The 16,633-nt window shown below is 36.3% G+C and overlaps 1 protein-coding gene and 1 long non-coding RNA gene across 2 annotated transcripts in view; both read left to right on the plus strand.

The window, feature by feature from the left end:
- Positions 1-1,519: 1,519 nt before the first annotated feature.
- On the plus strand, positions 1,520-2,539 carry LOC129238006 (uncharacterized). The gene is made up of 3 exons (XR_008581786.1): positions 1,520-1,913; positions 1,978-2,126; positions 2,204-2,539. It is a non-coding gene; the product is annotated as an uncharacterized LOC129238006 (long non-coding RNA).
- A 3,189-nt stretch (positions 2,540-5,728) lies between these two features.
- The window catches only part of LOC129238007 (uncharacterized), a 121,211-nt gene continuing 110,306 nt past the window's right edge, over positions 5,729-16,633 (plus strand). The window contains exon 1 of the mRNA XM_054873034.1: positions 5,729-5,985. Within this exon, the coding sequence (XP_054729009.1) occupies positions 5,892-5,985 (94 nt within the window). The 5' untranslated portion in view covers positions 5,729-5,891. The remainder of the gene's footprint in view (positions 5,986-16,633) is intronic.

A 16,633-nucleotide genomic window follows, 5' to 3' on the forward strand; every position in this document is an offset into this window, starting at 1 on the left:
TTATTTTATTTTATTTTATGATATGTTTATGAGGAGCTTTTTTTCATGGCAGAAATACACTCGGTGTTTTGCCATTGCCTGCTGAGGGGTGAGCGCTATTAGAAAAATAGTTTTCCTTAATTTTGGTGTTTTCACCGAGATTCGAACTGACGTTCTCTCTGTGAATTCTGAATAGTAGTCACGCACCAACCCATTCGGCTACGGCGTTTGTTTAATTTTACTGATGCAAAAATGAGGGAAAATATTTGAATAAAGTTTGCTTACTGTTTACACATTTTCCAAAGGTGACGGAGAACCAAGAAAAAAGTCGATTTTCAAACAAATACGAGTGCATATGTGTAATTGTGTTAGAGTTTCGATCACGCCCCAGCAAAACCTGCGTGCATATGTGTTTGTAACATTCAAAAAAATGTAATTGTGTTAGAGTTTCGGTCACACAGGTTTTGCTGGGGACGCTCATAATAGCAACCGCGTGTGTATTTTTATATTCGTAAATATTTTCATTTTTAAATATTTACCGCAATTATGCCGAAAAATAATGCAGAAAAGTGTCGTGAATATCGACAGAAAAAAAAATTAATAAATAGCATCACGGAATTCATTCACGAAAATTTAATAAAGTATACACCAGAAGTATCGCGGATACTTAGAAAAGATTACGATAAAGTTCCAATGGTTTTAAGTGGCGATTTTAACGTAAATTTTGCATTGGACACAGCGGTTCCTTCAATTGACTTTCTCAATACAACATTCAATTTAAAAATATGTAACAATCGCACTGAATCGACAACACGATCAAAAAACACACGGTATTTCAAAGATATGTTGACAACATCGAAACCAAAGCATTTGTATCATATTTTAGCTATCATAAGCCACTCGTATCATTTGTTTCAATTGAAAACATTGAGGATGAATAATAATAAAATGAAGAATATAAAATATGAATTTTATAGCAATATTATAATGAACCTATAATTATCCCGCCCCTAATGCTGCTTTCGTCTCATTCTCTCTTTGTTTTACGGAAGGTTTCACTTCTATCGCGTCTAACCGTTAGACTGGTATTTTTTTTTAATAGCGGTCGTCCCTCAGCAGACAATGTCAAACTTCCGAGTGTATTTCTGCCATGAAAAAGCCCCTCATAAAAATATCATTTGCCGTTCGGAGGCGGCATAAAACTGTAGGTGCCTCTATTTGTCGAACAACATCAAGGCGCACGCCACAAATAGGAGGAGGAGCTCGGCGAAACACCCAACAGAAGTGTATTTTTGTTTTAAATACTCCGAATTTAAGAAGGTAAGCAATGGATCAACTGACATTTTCTGTACAATAGCCGCACAAAATTCACTAAAAGCACAACAAATTCAATCAATTTCCTACAGGTCCAGTTTTAACCATGTTTTGCATATGAACACATATGCATGTTCTGATTCATCACTAAATCAATGAAACCGATGATATTTGTACGTAGGCGAAGCGAACGGGCAGGTGATTGGAGATTGACTTCGGCACATTCATTGATCGATGGCGGGTATGTGTGTGAACGCAGAAAATGTGTGGGCCGGGAATGTAGTGGCAGCATTACTTATTAGCGGGGTAGAGGGAGTTTCTGACTTTTGTTGATTCTTAGCTTTTCGCGCAGAGTACGTTGTGTTCAGTATATCAACGATTGACGAGCATTTGAGAAGAACGCGCATAATTCGATAGACACAATACGGCATGTAAATGGATGACGTCGTAGACGTAAACGCGACAGGCTTCTACTATTATAGTTACAAGGTCTGGTTAATCAGAAGCCCCTTATGGGCTTAATATTGTAGTTGAGTGCGTGAAGATATTATACAAGCTGCGTTTTGTGAGATATATGGGATGGATAGCGCTGGAGATTTGTAAAATGCCCTCCATGAAGAGTAAGTAGCCGTGCGTGGATAACGCTTGTAAAAATTTACTATTTCTATGTCATCTCATGAATAGTTACGTTCGGTTTTACTTTGGAAAGCGTTAATATTTAAGTGGCCAGTAATAGCTAAACGAAAAATATGCGCACAGTGACATTGGTGACCATCGGTTGTGAATTTAAAATGCAAATGCAAAAGCCAAAATGTGTGGAAGAGTATGAGAGCGTAAGTATGTACACACGAATTATGAATACAAATGATAATATAAAATATTTGGTGCTTTGTGCGATTTATTACCATAGCGTCCATTCCAAAGATTCGACATCTACATAAATGAATGGAACCACTGTAATGTAACACATAGTTTGCCTACAGATGTGTAAATGGATATTCCGCTCCTGATGGTGTGGAGCTGCTAATTGGTTGCTGCTGCTGCTGATGACGATTGTATGACTTTAAAAATAATTGCAAATTTTAAAAAGCTTCGAATGAGTAGCTCATGTGGACGGCATATTACAATGTAATTTTGCTTAGAACGCCATGGCATCATACAAGGAGCTTCTTTTCGATTGGGTTGGCTTATTCCGGCAGACAAATAGCGAGCAATGGACACAAGCAGGTATGTACAATATTAAGAACCCCCGTTTAACAAATTTTCTTTTGTATCTTGCAAGCATCTGCATTGACATGGTGTATATATATATGCATATGTATGTGTGTATTTCATGAAATTGTAGTGGAATATAAACTGGCTATTATTATTTTTACCAAAATTGTTTACTTCATCTTAGTTGTTTGCAAATAAAAGTTCTACAGAAAAGGTAAAAAGCAAACCGGTTTACGAGCGTATTTCTTTAAAGAAATATCAATAGGAATAGCAAAACTATTCAAGGGGAGCACTTTAGAGTAAAAACTGTATGTAATTTATAAACAAAATCTTGTTTTCATAGTGTATTTTTGTATCCTGGTATATAAGTGCAATAGGTTATTAAAACTTTATTCACACTGCCGTTGCTTCCAATTGACATATACATAGAGGGTGATTCAATAAGGCCGTAGATTTTCTTTTATAAATAAAACACAGAGGGTGATTCAAATAGACCGTAGATTTTATTTTATATTAGGTGAGCAACTAAGTTCCCGCTGTTTGTCAATAGGTGCCGCCAGCAGTGTGTACTAGTCGATTCCAACATAACCTAAACGTTATAAACCAAGCTTAGACATATGGTAAACAAACTGCTTCGACACATTTGTGATTTTGTTTTGGTATCATATACTTTTGGTTTTGTGAAAATGTTTGATTTTGTGCCGAATAATCGTCATTTGCAGGAAGTGTTGATTTTCCTCTTCCATTTGAAAAAAAAAAAAAAATGGCGGCTGAAGCGCATCGAGAGCTACAAAAAGTTTATGGAGCTGCTGCTTTAAGTAAAATAACGTGTCGAGATTGGTTCCGTCTCTTCAAAGACGGTGATTTTAATGTTGACGACCGTCCGCGTGAAGGAAGGCCAAAAACCTTCGAAGACGCTGAATTGAAGGTATTACTCAATGAGGATCCATGTCAAACGCAAGAAGAGTTTGCTTCAGTATTAGGAGTTACCCGCCAATCCATTTCCAAGCGATTGCATGCTTTGGGAATGATTCAGAAATAAGGGACTTGGGCCCCTTATGACTTAAAACCAAGGGATGTTGAACGTCGTTTTTTCGCCTGTGAACCACTGCTCCAGCGGCAAAAAAGGAAGGGTTTTCCTCATCGCATCGTGACTGGTGATCTAAAATGGATTCATTACAGCAATCCAAAGAAAAGAAAGTCATGGGAACTGCCCGGTCATGCAACTACGTCGTCGCCTCGGCCGAATATTCACGCTGCGAAGGTTATGCTCTGTATTTGGTGGGACCAAGGTGGTGTTATGCTGTGACATATGTATGCTCGAAACATGAATATACCAGAACAAATTATAGCAAATTAGGGAAATATTACTAAATTAAAGTTTTACAATCAAAAATACCATGAACTATAGTGTATAAAGAACTTGGTAATTAGGCACATGGATGCCAATCACATACATACATTGCCATTATATGCAAAATTCACGAGAATGGTGAAGCTAAAAATAAAAATAATAAAATAACATAAAATCATTCTTGTTACTTTAACTTTTTTTCAATTTTTTACTACCTCTTTAGGAAGGGGATAAACTCATGCCCTTTTTTTCCTCACTTCCAAATTGCATTAATGAATTAAGTTGCATCCGAAATCAGTTGTCAAACTTTACCAACCTTTTATTATTGAATGAAGCTAAAAAACTACACATCGAGGAAGGTGGAAATTTCTGTTTGAAAATTTTGGAAAGACATTTTTTCTAACATAAATACGATTTTTAGTAATAACTTGGCTTCAGAAATACTTTTACTGATTTTGACGATTCGAAAATTAACAAAATCGGACCATAAATAAGATTTTCAGTAACAACGTATATATAATTCCAACGCCTTAGCTGGCAAAAATTCATCCAATCAAATCTTGTCCTTGTCACCATAAATATAATAAAGAATCATAAATACAAGAAATCGGTCAATGCGTTCCAAAGTTCCAAGGTTACATATATGAATGCACCCTACGATTTTTATTTAAAAGATTTTATTTTAATGATATTATTAATAAAATCAAAAATTAAGCAAAATTTTTCAATTCGAAACGAAAATGAAATATTCTTGTTCTAATTTTTTTAGTTAATAAGAAAACGGTTCTTTTAAGCATTTAGATTTGCCGTTTAGTAAGAAATAACTGAAGTGTGAAAGGAAAAGCAATAAAATGTAATAAGAAAAGTACGCCGCAAAGCACAGGATACATACATATACGAAGGCTAAAATTTTATACCCACGCGCTTGTGCAAGTGGGTATAATAGTTTTGCTCACGTAACGGTTGTATGTAACAGCATATAAATACAAATATGTATTGGAATGATGAGAGGATTCGATTTAGACAAGAATTAACCTTTTGCGATCGGCAAATTTCTCTGATGGGAGTACCAGCCAATCGAAGCAAATTTAGCTTTCCGGAGTTATTTCTCCCTTAGTGATTTAAAGCAAATATATAGATATTAGAAAACACACACACACATATATATTGTGTTTAATAACGTTTTATGACGCTAAAAGTGTTTAAAAATATTCTCCTTGCGAACACCGCCACTATGGCGGCATCAACCGCAAAGGGTTGAAATAATATATATTGCAATGAAATTTGGTACAAATATTACTCTTTATCGAAGGTAGTTTCGAGTTGTGAATGGATGAAACCCGCCGATAATCACGCGATAAACGCGATCTCTCAAAAGCAAAGTTAACAAATTTGGTGAAACAAATGTTGAACCAAAAAAAAAAGGAAAACACAAACACACAATCACAAATTGGATAAATTGGTGGTGTCCCGCCTACTTTTGGGTAAGTGCGTTGGTCTCGGTAACGACCTAATAAAACTTGCCCAAACTGGGTACACGAATTGCTCCTCACCACACTTTGATCTTACATTAAAATATTGAGATCGGATAAAACCACGCCCATTCTTTATATGTTAAAACTAAATTTGATTCCGTTCGTTTATTTTTCAAATTATAACTCTCACTGACATGACTTTGTTTAATTGCAAAAATGAACAGCCAGCAAAAATAAAATTTTGCTAAAATGTGCGGGTGTATGTAAAGTTCGGTCCGGGTCAACTTTAGTACTTCCTTACTTGTTTTTTATCTCATTCCCTTTTGTTTGCGTTGGCAAACTGTAAATGATGCATCTATCCGTTATTATTGGTTCGATTGCATTCGAAAGAATTTTTGTCTTCAGACTGCTGACGCACACCGCGGCCTACGCGTTGCTTGTGTCCCCAAATTCTTTTTAACTAAATTTTTTTTATTTTTATATTTTTGATTTTCTATAAACTTTCAACCATTTCAAATGAAATAAACACAACTTTCAACTGAAATAAAGGAAACATGGATTCGATTATTCTTCGCTTTGACTATTTTGATATTTTAAATGAAAATGTGCACTTTATGAAGATGTTTCTTGTCGATTTGTCCGAGAAAGGTGAGTCGAACATTTATGTTTAAGTGTTGATTTTGTTGTTGTAAGTAATTTCGCAATAACTCAAATTTATTTAAAAACGCAATTAGAAATTTCTGATGTCGAAGTAAATGCAATTGGAAAGTCGTAAAAAAAGTAAATTCTAGGTTAGGTTGACAAAATATTTTGCGAAACTAAGCCAACTGAAACTGTGAAACATAAAATACATCTTCTTACATATACAGTGGGTATATACTTAAGTTTATAACTGTTACATATTTTTATTAGTGGTTTGCCATGCATACATATGTACACGCTGAACTCGATTTTTAGGCTATGCGTCTTTGCGCCCCACCTTTTAAAAAATCTGACGGGTTAGAGACTCCAACCTGTACTCGAAATAAGGCTTGAATCTTGTGCTTCAAAAATAAAAATACTGTAAATAAGCGGCAGTGTTTACGACAGAAATGCAAATTATTAAATTACATTAAGCTACTCGCATAAAAAGTTCGACTCGGAGGGTTTTGGGCTCGCTGATTACAAATTCGATGACAATTCTTAAAAATTTAAAATGGCGGATCCAGGATGGAGGAGAAACCTTTAAAAATTTGAGCTAAGGTTCTGAAAACTAGCGCTCTGGTTTTTTTGTGGATGGTTGTCGGTGTCCTTCATGGCCGAGATTGCGAAAAGTGGCCGTGAAAATAAAAATTTAGGGGTTTACTACTACTTTGTTTAAAAAGCTGACTCACTCAGGACATCAGGCTATACTTCAATTAGTAAATGTTAAAGTCTCTATCACATCAATGCGTAAACACAGCCAAAACCATGTTTTTATGGGTTTTTATCCACACTTTTCTCACAACCTTCATTTGATGGTCACTTTTTGGAGCACAAAAATACATCGGAACCCAGTCTTTCATCAACAAGACAAATCCATCAGTTAATGATCAATTTGAAAGGCTAATATTTTATTTAATTTAATGAATTGTATAACAGAAACTTGGAACTACCGGGATATGGCACTCCATCTCTAATGCCAAAATCTCGATCGCTTTAGTCTGAGCTGCCAATCACTTTTCTGGTATAAACGCGTGCGATAATTGCAGGTACATTTATTTTTGGTCGGCATCGTTTTGCAACATACTGTTTCCCGAAGTATTCATATTAAATGTTATATGCGATTATAGAGCAGCCTTTGCCTTTACTCCAAAAAGTTTCTGGTAAATACATAAATGAAAAGACTTGCGTGATGCAAGTAGAAAAGCCTTACTTAGTGTTTACAGACGAATAAAATAAGAAACGATACATATTTGATATAAATTAGATAATAAAAAATATTTAAATTAATTTGATATTGTTAACAAAGTCATAAATGTAGCAAAGGTTTTGAATTCAGAATGAAAATGAAAAATTTGATGGCGGAAATTTTTTCAGGTGAAAGGATCGAGACATTTTTTTTATAATATAGTTAGTAGAAAAACCGTCTTTTAAGCATTTATATTTACCGTTGCGTAAGAAGTAACTGAAGTGGGGTAAAAAAATTAATAACTGTCATATGAAAGAAAATTACTCCGCAAAGCACGGGATACATACATATACGAGGGCTACTCTTTTATATCCACGCGCTTGAGCACAAGTGTATAATAGCTTTGCTCACTTAACGGTTGTATGTAACAGCATAAGGGAATCGAAATAGATGTACACATATAAATATACGAAAATGAGCACAGTTATAAGAGGAATCGATTTAGTTATGGCGCTCCGAAAATTGGTACAAATATTACTCCTTGTCGAAGGTAGTTTTGGAATTGAAAATGGCGGGAATTTGCCAATAACCAAGTTACTAAAATTGAGTACAAAATATACCCAACAAAAAAAAGAAATATTACGCAATCGAAATTTGGATAAATGAATGGATGGTGTCACGCACACTGTAAAAAAACTTGCCCAAACTTAGATCACCACACATAGATAAATATTATTGGGATCGCATAAAAACCACGCCCGATAGAAGTGTAAATTATTAAATTACATTAAGCTAATCGCATAAAGATTCCCACTCGGAGGTTGTGTTGTTATTGTAGCGGCATAAATATTCCCCGTGCATGTAGGAGGAATGCTGATTGAATGATAGTCTTTTGCCGGATATAAATCTAGGTTGTTCCGCTAACGTAGAACCGACTGTAGTGAGAAAGTCCCACTCGGAGGTTTTTGGGCTTGCTGATTACTAATCCATTAACAATTTTCCGAAATTTAAAATGGCTGATCCAAGATCGGATAAAAATTTAAAAATTTGAGCGAAGGTCCTGAATATACCGCGGTGTTTTTTTGTGGATGGTCAGAGTTTGCGAGTATGGGTTCTTACCCCCACTTTTCGCATAACCTTCATTTGATGGTCACTTTTTGGAGCAAAAAAATATATCGGAACCCAGTCTCTCATCAAAAAGAAAAATCCATAAATTAATGATAAGTTTGAAAGGCTACCGGGATGTGGCACTTCACCTCTAATGCAAAAATTTCAATCGCTTTCGTCTGAGCTGACAATCACTTTCCTTGTATAAAACGCGTGCGATAATTGCAGGTACATTTATTTTTGGCTGGCATCGTCCCCAGTAAAATTTCGTGAGCTTTTGATTTTTTTAACTCCAATTTACTTTTTTATTATGTTTTGATGTTCGTTTTCACTTTTCGCGGTATGTTTGTATATTTGCATTCGACTGCGCGTGTAGTGTCTGCCACGACTACTTTTACTTTCCTTAACGTGATTTCCACTAACATTTGGGTCAGAATAGTTAGATTTGAGTGCGGTAAGGATACAAATACAGTGTGTCATGCATAATTCTTTAAAAATAATTTCCAAAAAGCTTTCAGGCATACATTTTTATGAATAGCAAAAAGAATGCTCATTTTGTGTGTTTAGTAATTTTTTACAGAGAAAATTTGTTAGAAAATCATGTCTAAATTTTTAAATTGCGACTCTCGATGTGTCGTATGTGTGGTAATAAAGCACTGTGCTTGTAGTCGCAATTCTCTAATGGCATCTTTCACCTGCAAGTGGAGTGGTCGCGCGTCGAATGCTTCATGCTGTATTTGCTCCAAACTCGCAAAGAGCCACAAAACCAATTGCCGCCACGGCTTTTAGTTGTGGGGCTATGCAATTCAACAGGTGTCAGCCAGTCGCAGCGCAACGTAACGCAACAAAATATGCGCATACAAGCACACACACACAATTACCAGCAGACATTGCCATCTTCTGAGCTCCTGTTGTTCAATTTGGCAGGGTTTTTGCTGGCTGACGTGCCACGTAATGAAATATTTGTTTTGACTGCAGACCAATCTAATAGAAATAACAGATAAGGTATTGGGAAATTATTTATGAGCCAATGAAAAGGCGTCAAGGGCAGCGGAGAGTAATGTACGCTCCCTAAATCACTTTCTCCAACTGTTACCGGCCACGGAGGTAGACCGGCCGGCAGGTTACTATGTATGTATTATTGGCGCTGCGTTCCTTTGCCTTGATTGCCTTGATTGAGCAACATTTGCCAGTGTTGCAGGAAAAACTTTAGCAACTCTTCCGATTTTCGTGTAACAGCAAACTCACTGCTGTAGTCCTCGCTGTGCCATGAAGTTGCATATACAATAATTTGCAATTCAATAGAAAAGTTGTACCTTTACCTCTCTGAAATAGCGTAGCATAATTTATTCAGTAACTTCACGTTGTCCACCATTGTTGCCCATGGGTTTCTTGTTGCTGCTTTTATTATTTGCCTTCCGTTTGTCTTCACGAAATTTGTGCTGCTGTTGTTACATTGCAAATTAGTTTAATTTTAAGTTTTGGATGAGAATGCAATTTAAAGGATTGGTTGCTTACACAACCTGTGTGATCTGTCGATGGGTTGGCGATAGCCACGGGGAAGTGCATTTTATGTGCGGCAATGTGCAAATTGTGACTTTTAGATGCCTTTGGATGGTTTGAAGAGTACTTTTTTCATTCAGTTCGAATTTCAATTTAGAGTCCGGACATGGCAAGTGTTGTAATGAAAAAATTTTGATTTTTGTGGCCAGAATTATAACTATAAAATTAAAACTTTAACTAAGAAACCAGCTTCTTCTTTTATTTGTGGTGCGTGCCTTAAGGTTGTCCTAGAAAATGAACAACAGCCTACTGCTTCATGTCACTTCCCGAAAATATGGTTTGGTACCTGAGCTGCCATTGGATTAAAATTTTGCAAAACTGAAGATGGAGCGTTCAAACAAATGATTTGAGTGAAATTATCACTTTATTAGAACAAAGTTCTGCTTGTTGTTGTAACTAATCTAACGGTAGGCCCAGAAAACGTGCTGTTTCGGTAGTTTGGGTCTAGAGGGAGAGGAGTGTTGGTTGAGTGGGTTTAACAGGGCGTGTGAATAGGTGGTTGGTATAGTGCGGGGCCGCCGTAGCCGAATGGGTTGGTGCGTGATCACCATTCGGGATTCACTGAGAGGTCGTTGGTTCGAATCTCGGTGAAAGCAAAATTAATAAAAACATTTTTCTAATAGCGGTCGCACCTCGGCAGGCAATGGCAAACCTCCGAGTGTATTTCTGCCATGAAAAAGCTCCTCATAAAAATATCTGCCGTTCGGAGTCGGCTTGAAACTGTAGGTCCCTCCATTTGTGGAACAACACCAAGACGCACACCACAAATAGGAGGAGGAGCTCGGCCAAACACCTAACAGAAGTGTACGCGCCAATTATTTATTTTATTTTTATTTTTTTTATAGTGCGGGGCACCTTCATATACCGAACATATGTTTGGTATGCCGCGCCGTTTCTGGATAAGTAGGAGTTCAACCTGCTACAATATCCAGACCGTAATCGGGCCCAAAGTCTCACGAGACAGCTGAAGCTCATCAACTGCAATGGGTATTGGTTGGACTCCGCTAACGGCATTCGGTAGTCCGAAGTGTAGGAAGGTAGTGGGGGTCTTCCGATGAATGTTGTTTAGTGCCTGGTTGTACGTCAGTATAGCTGAATAGATGTCTTCTGATTCGCCTGGGAGGTGGTCCAAGCTCTAGCAATTGCCTGCAGGAGTCATTCCTACGGTAACAACCCAGCAGGAATTTTTTGCTGAGCATTTTACTGTGCTCCTTAACCGGAATTATGGAAGCCTCGTTGTGAAGGTGTTGCAGGGAGACATCATGAGGCATCCGGGACTGTCTTGGAGCCTAGAAGACACTTCTCATTTTTTATACTCTAATACCCATCTTCGTCGATTCGATAACGTCTATTTCAGTTTAATGTACATATATTGCTTCCGAAGTAAAATAAATTCTGATTTTTTATACAAATATGCCATTTTAAGTTTCAACAAATTGAAAATCTTGTAATACGAAATGTCAGGCATCGGACACTTATTTAAACTGACGGTAGAATAAAATTGAAATTATTAAGACATTGGAATAAGATTTAAAAGTTGATTCAGTTCATTCAAACCAACTTAATTCGAACTACGACAAAAGGAGATTGTATTCCCACATTAGTCAGTAAAAAACGTAAATAACTTAACGTCTCGAAAAGCAGAAATAAGAAAACACTTAAAAAGTGCTCAAGAAAATATTTGTGCTAAATTTGTTTTATTCAGTACGACGTGCTCAAGAATTTCTCTGCGCATATTACTGTTTTTTCTGAAGTTTGCTTTTTGACAAAAGATCACCAGGCAACCGAGCTTTTGAACAGAAATATATTTGTGCTTCTTATTTCTTAAGCGAAATGTGACGGCATTGTTTTCTTTTTCCAATTATCAAATGCCAAAATTTCTCCGATTCTAAGTGCTATTTAACACACAAAGAATAATAGTAAAATTTTTCCCTTGGAATTTTCTTCCGATGTTCGTACCAGCCTTAAAAGTGCTAGCAGTATTATAAATGTAAAATTTTTTTACATTTTGTACAAACTGCTGATGGAACAATCCTTAATTTTTCTTTTTTTTTTTACAAAATATCACTTTGCCTTTTATTTTTATCTTAAATATATATTTTCTGTATTTCACGAAGTACAATAGAAAACAGGAAACTTGAAACTGGCTTTATTTTCATAGAAATGCAGACGATTCCAATTATGTACCATTTGGTGTAAACAAATAGAGTTAACCCTTAGAAACTTAACTGCAATTAATTTTTTTATGGAAATTGGCTATAATACACTCAGAAACGGTTTTAGTTTTTCTTATCCCAATGAGTTTGTACACTATTTATGCAAAGTAATTTTTTTTATTCCTTTATTATTCCACTATTCTTTGTACTGTTCTCTGGGCCACATCCCACGCTTGGTTAACTACTTCTAAATCACGAAGGTTAAAATGCTTCCAGGTATTTCGTGGACGACCGGGTCATCTGTGCCCATTCCAACGCTGTTCAGCTTATGCCTTGCCGGTCCTTTGTGAGACTGTGCACGATTCATCGCCGCCCTTTACGACCTCTTATCACCTTTTGAATTGGTTCTTGCTTGGTGATCTGCCACGAGTCCGTATTTCGAATAGTATTAGGCCAAACAACTGTAGGTATATAAAATCCGAAGGCATTTGTTTGTAAGCTTTGTAATTTCTGCGTAATGCTTCTCGACACCAGCCACTTTTCATTCCGGTCGAAGAGTGTGGATTTTACATAGTCGTTAAGTTAAATATTCTTATTTTAGTTTTCTGTGAAATCTGTGTACTTTTCTGAATTGGTTGTAATCGACCAAAACTTGACCTAGCTTCACGCAGACGATTTCTTGCGTTTTCTTCAGCTCCTCCGTTAGTTGATTCGACCAAGATAGTAGAAACTTCCAACCTACGAAGTAATAATAGTTGAACATTGAGAATACTGCTCCTTTTAACAATATAATGAGCATACGTTTTTTATCATTACCTTAATGTTATATGTTAAAAAGAGCTCACGCCTTTCTGAGGAATACTACAAACAAATATACTCGGAGTATACGAAAACCCCTACAATCAGTAGAAAATTTTTTAAGATTATTCTTTATCAGGTTACTGTTCGCATGTATTTCTTTATTTCTTGCACTTTGTTGTATTTACTTCTTCTGTTGCTTCAACTCTACATTTTGCATTATTATTTGCATATTTATTAGTAATAATTATAATAATAACAAAGTCACACAAAAAAATGTATTAAAAAATCGGCCTGAGGGTCTGACTGTGTGTGTTTGGGGTCGCCAAATCCGAATCCAAGATCAATTTCATCTCAGCAAATTCAGGCTTTGGTCATAACAACAAAAAACACATCCACTAAAAAATTATACGCAATACTGTTAATATGGCACCGCTCGTCAAGCAACGCACCTCACCTCTCATCACTTTCCTCTTTCGATACCTCAATGGCATGGCACATTTGGATAACTGTGAATGCTATGTTGGCGGCGGGGGTATTATTGGTGTTGGTGGCGAATACGACATTTACAAGCGCGAATACCGACGTTCCCACACTTTGCATGCCCAACTAAAATTAAAGCTGGATCACTATTGGAATTGCTTTAGCGGCTGGCATAGCCGTTGCTCTCAAAGTACAGTGTTTAGGTTGTGATAAATTCATATATAGAAATGGTATATGTATAAGTATAAACATCAGTAAAAATTGAATGACAAATAAACTTGAAAACAAGTATCAATTACCTTTACCTCGAAGAACTTATGCATGCAGATGCAAATGCTTCACATAAAGTTCCAAGGTCCTATAATTCTACAAATTTTATGAGTGGAACAGCTGAGCTAAGCCTATTATGTGCTTCTGCCAGAATGCCTTGGACATGAAGGGGACGGTCGCTATAGGGGACATTAAGCAAAAACAAAGCGGCAAAACAATGTTTCCTAATATTACACCCCTAAGTAGGCTATAAAAAAACTTCGGAGAGCTTTCTCCCTTCTGATAAATACTCTATTCCTTAAAACTGCATTGTAGGTTTCAAAAATTTGGTTGGAAATGGTTGGTTTCTTCTGGTGCTATGGGTCACTGCATTATTTATTGTGATTAGTATTTATTATTGTTATTATTTTTTATTGATGCTGAAACCACTGTGAGCTGGTAACAGGTCTACCTTGTCCCAGCACTTTTCAGTATGCCATGTGTACATACGTCTATAAGTAGGTATGAACATTAGGGCGGGTCATATGTTTTCTCTACTTTGTTTCGGCGACTGACTTCTACTGACAATTCTGAACAAAAAGTTGCATGAAATCAAAGCTCTGAAATGGATTTGGAGTCTTCTTATTTTTAATTTTAGTTATTAATTCTCAAACAATTTTTTGTCTTTTTGGGTGAGAGAAATTCATTCGCTCCAACTTCTCCGCTAAAGAGCGTAGCATCAGTTACACCTTGCGGTTTCTCACATTAATCCGTCTATGGCGCCAACATGGCAGTTAAGGTCCGTGGCCTACTAGTTTTCGATTTTTCCAATGCAATGACGAAACAGCAGCTCACTAAAATGTAGAAGGTGAAAAAATAAACGTAATAGTATTTTTTACTGTATTTTGAATCGACAAATTACACTCTAAAAAAAAATGGGTTTGACTGGATTGTGGTAGTGGTGACAAAAAAAAAAAAAGAAAGTGTGTGGTAGTTCACGGAACCCGCACGATTGAAGTGAAACTTCTTTTATCAACAAATCAATAATTTAACTATTATTTCAATATAATGCATGCAGAAGTCATGGAAAGCATGGAATGGAATTTTATTAAACAGAATTATTTATTTATTTTAATATAAAAAGAAATGAATTTATTGTACTCAATTACATTTGGTTCTCGGCATTGTCATTATCATTATTGGATTCGTTTTCCAAAAATGAAACAAGGGCTTTATGGTAACTGAAATACGTAAAAAATGATCTACATTCTAATCTATCAAGGTATCGATGAAATACTGCATCAATGGTAGTTCCGCATCTTGTTGTTGGTACTACAAATTATCACTTATCGTACAACCGGAGGATTCACTGTCACGGTGTTCAACAGTAGCTCTTAATTTTTTACGCTCCAAATACTCACGTTGCCGTTCAGCACCTGTTTTCGGTTTCCGTTTTTGTTGATTTGATGCCATATTTAACAGAAATCAATCAACAAAACAAAATATGTTTGTAAGATTTGCTCAAAACTACACACACACTCTATGACGCGTCTCGCGTTACTAATAATATTGTGTTTGGGATAACTGTCAACTGTTTCCACCGAAATGCGTTCGCAAAGTGTATGGTCTTTGGTATGGTAAACAGATTTATGATACATTATTTTGCGGCGACAGCACAGCGCGATAGCCCAGCGGCTAGCAATGTGGGCTTCCGATCCGAAATCCTTGGTTCGAATCACAAGAAAATTTTTTTTTTTTTTTTTTATACATTTATTTCAATTTGTTTTATGATATGTTTATGAGCAGATTTTTTTCATGGCAGAAATACACTCGGAGGTTTGCCATTGCCTGCCGAGGGGCGACCGCTATTAGAAAAATGTTTTCATTAATTTTGCTTTCACCGAGATTCGAACCAACGACCTCTCTGTGAATTCCGAATGGTGATCACGCACCAACCCACTCGGCTACGGCGGCCATCAATCAAATGTCATATTTACAAATTACATTCGATAAGACGACACGCCACGCCAGTCTTTTAACAGATGGCGCTGGCATAGCGTGAGTTTTACGTAGTTTAGCGTAGTTTTACTCCTCACAGCGTTTCATCCACGCCACGCTTTTAACAGATGGCGCTGGCGTAGCGTCACATATCGATGAAACGCTATGGTTTTACTCCTCACAGCGTTTCATCCTTCGAGACAAAAGAAGTTTCACTTCAAAAAAATTTCGACCATTTCTGTGATATTCTCGAAATTATCTACATTTTTTTAACATCAAAAATGCCTGAACAGAATCGATGTAACTAAAATTATACGCATCGACACCATAAACATCATTCACAATTTCAGCGGCCTGGCAAACAATAACTGTAAAACGTACCAAACTTCTCTTTGTTGACTTTTGCCACCTATAACTGAATGGAACAAACAAAAAACAGCAAAAGAGTTTTTTTAGTGTGAAATGTCACCTTGACAACGAGCATAAACTTTTAATTGTTTGATCGATACTATACGAGACATCGATCACTAGAGCCATATACCGAGAAAATTGCGGATGGAAAGTTTTGAGCGAACTAAACATCAGAAATTAATTTCTCGTGCCCTAAAACCACAAACCTAGGTTATCTGCCCAAAAATTTTAACAAAACAAATCAAATTCTTAGGGACTTGTAACTAAAATTAAAAATAAGAAAAATAAGTAAAATTAAAAATAATGAAAATAACTAAAATCGAAAGTAAGAAAAAATAACTATTAAAAAAAATAGAGCTAGGTTTCCAGGTTAGTTTTTTGAATTCCCAGTGGAATAATTCATTAGTCGAAACAAGGTCGGTTATATTATTTAATCGTTTTAGCCGTTCGGAGTCGCCTTAAAGCTGTAGGTACCAATAACAAGACGCACGCCACAATTAGGAGGAGGAGCTCGGCCAAACACCCAAAAAGGAGTTATATATGAGTATATATATAAATATATATTTTATTTAAGAACAAATTGACCCGCCCTAATGTACGTATTTATCTCCATGTACATAGACATTTTCGCGACTCTCGAAGTCGTGGCTGACATTTCATT

The sequence above is a fragment of the Anastrepha obliqua genome, chromosome 2, assembly GCF_027943255.1.
Source record: "Anastrepha obliqua isolate idAnaObli1 chromosome 2, idAnaObli1_1.0, whole genome shotgun sequence".
NCBI classification, from domain to species: domain Eukaryota; kingdom Metazoa; phylum Arthropoda; class Insecta; order Diptera; family Tephritidae; genus Anastrepha; species Anastrepha obliqua.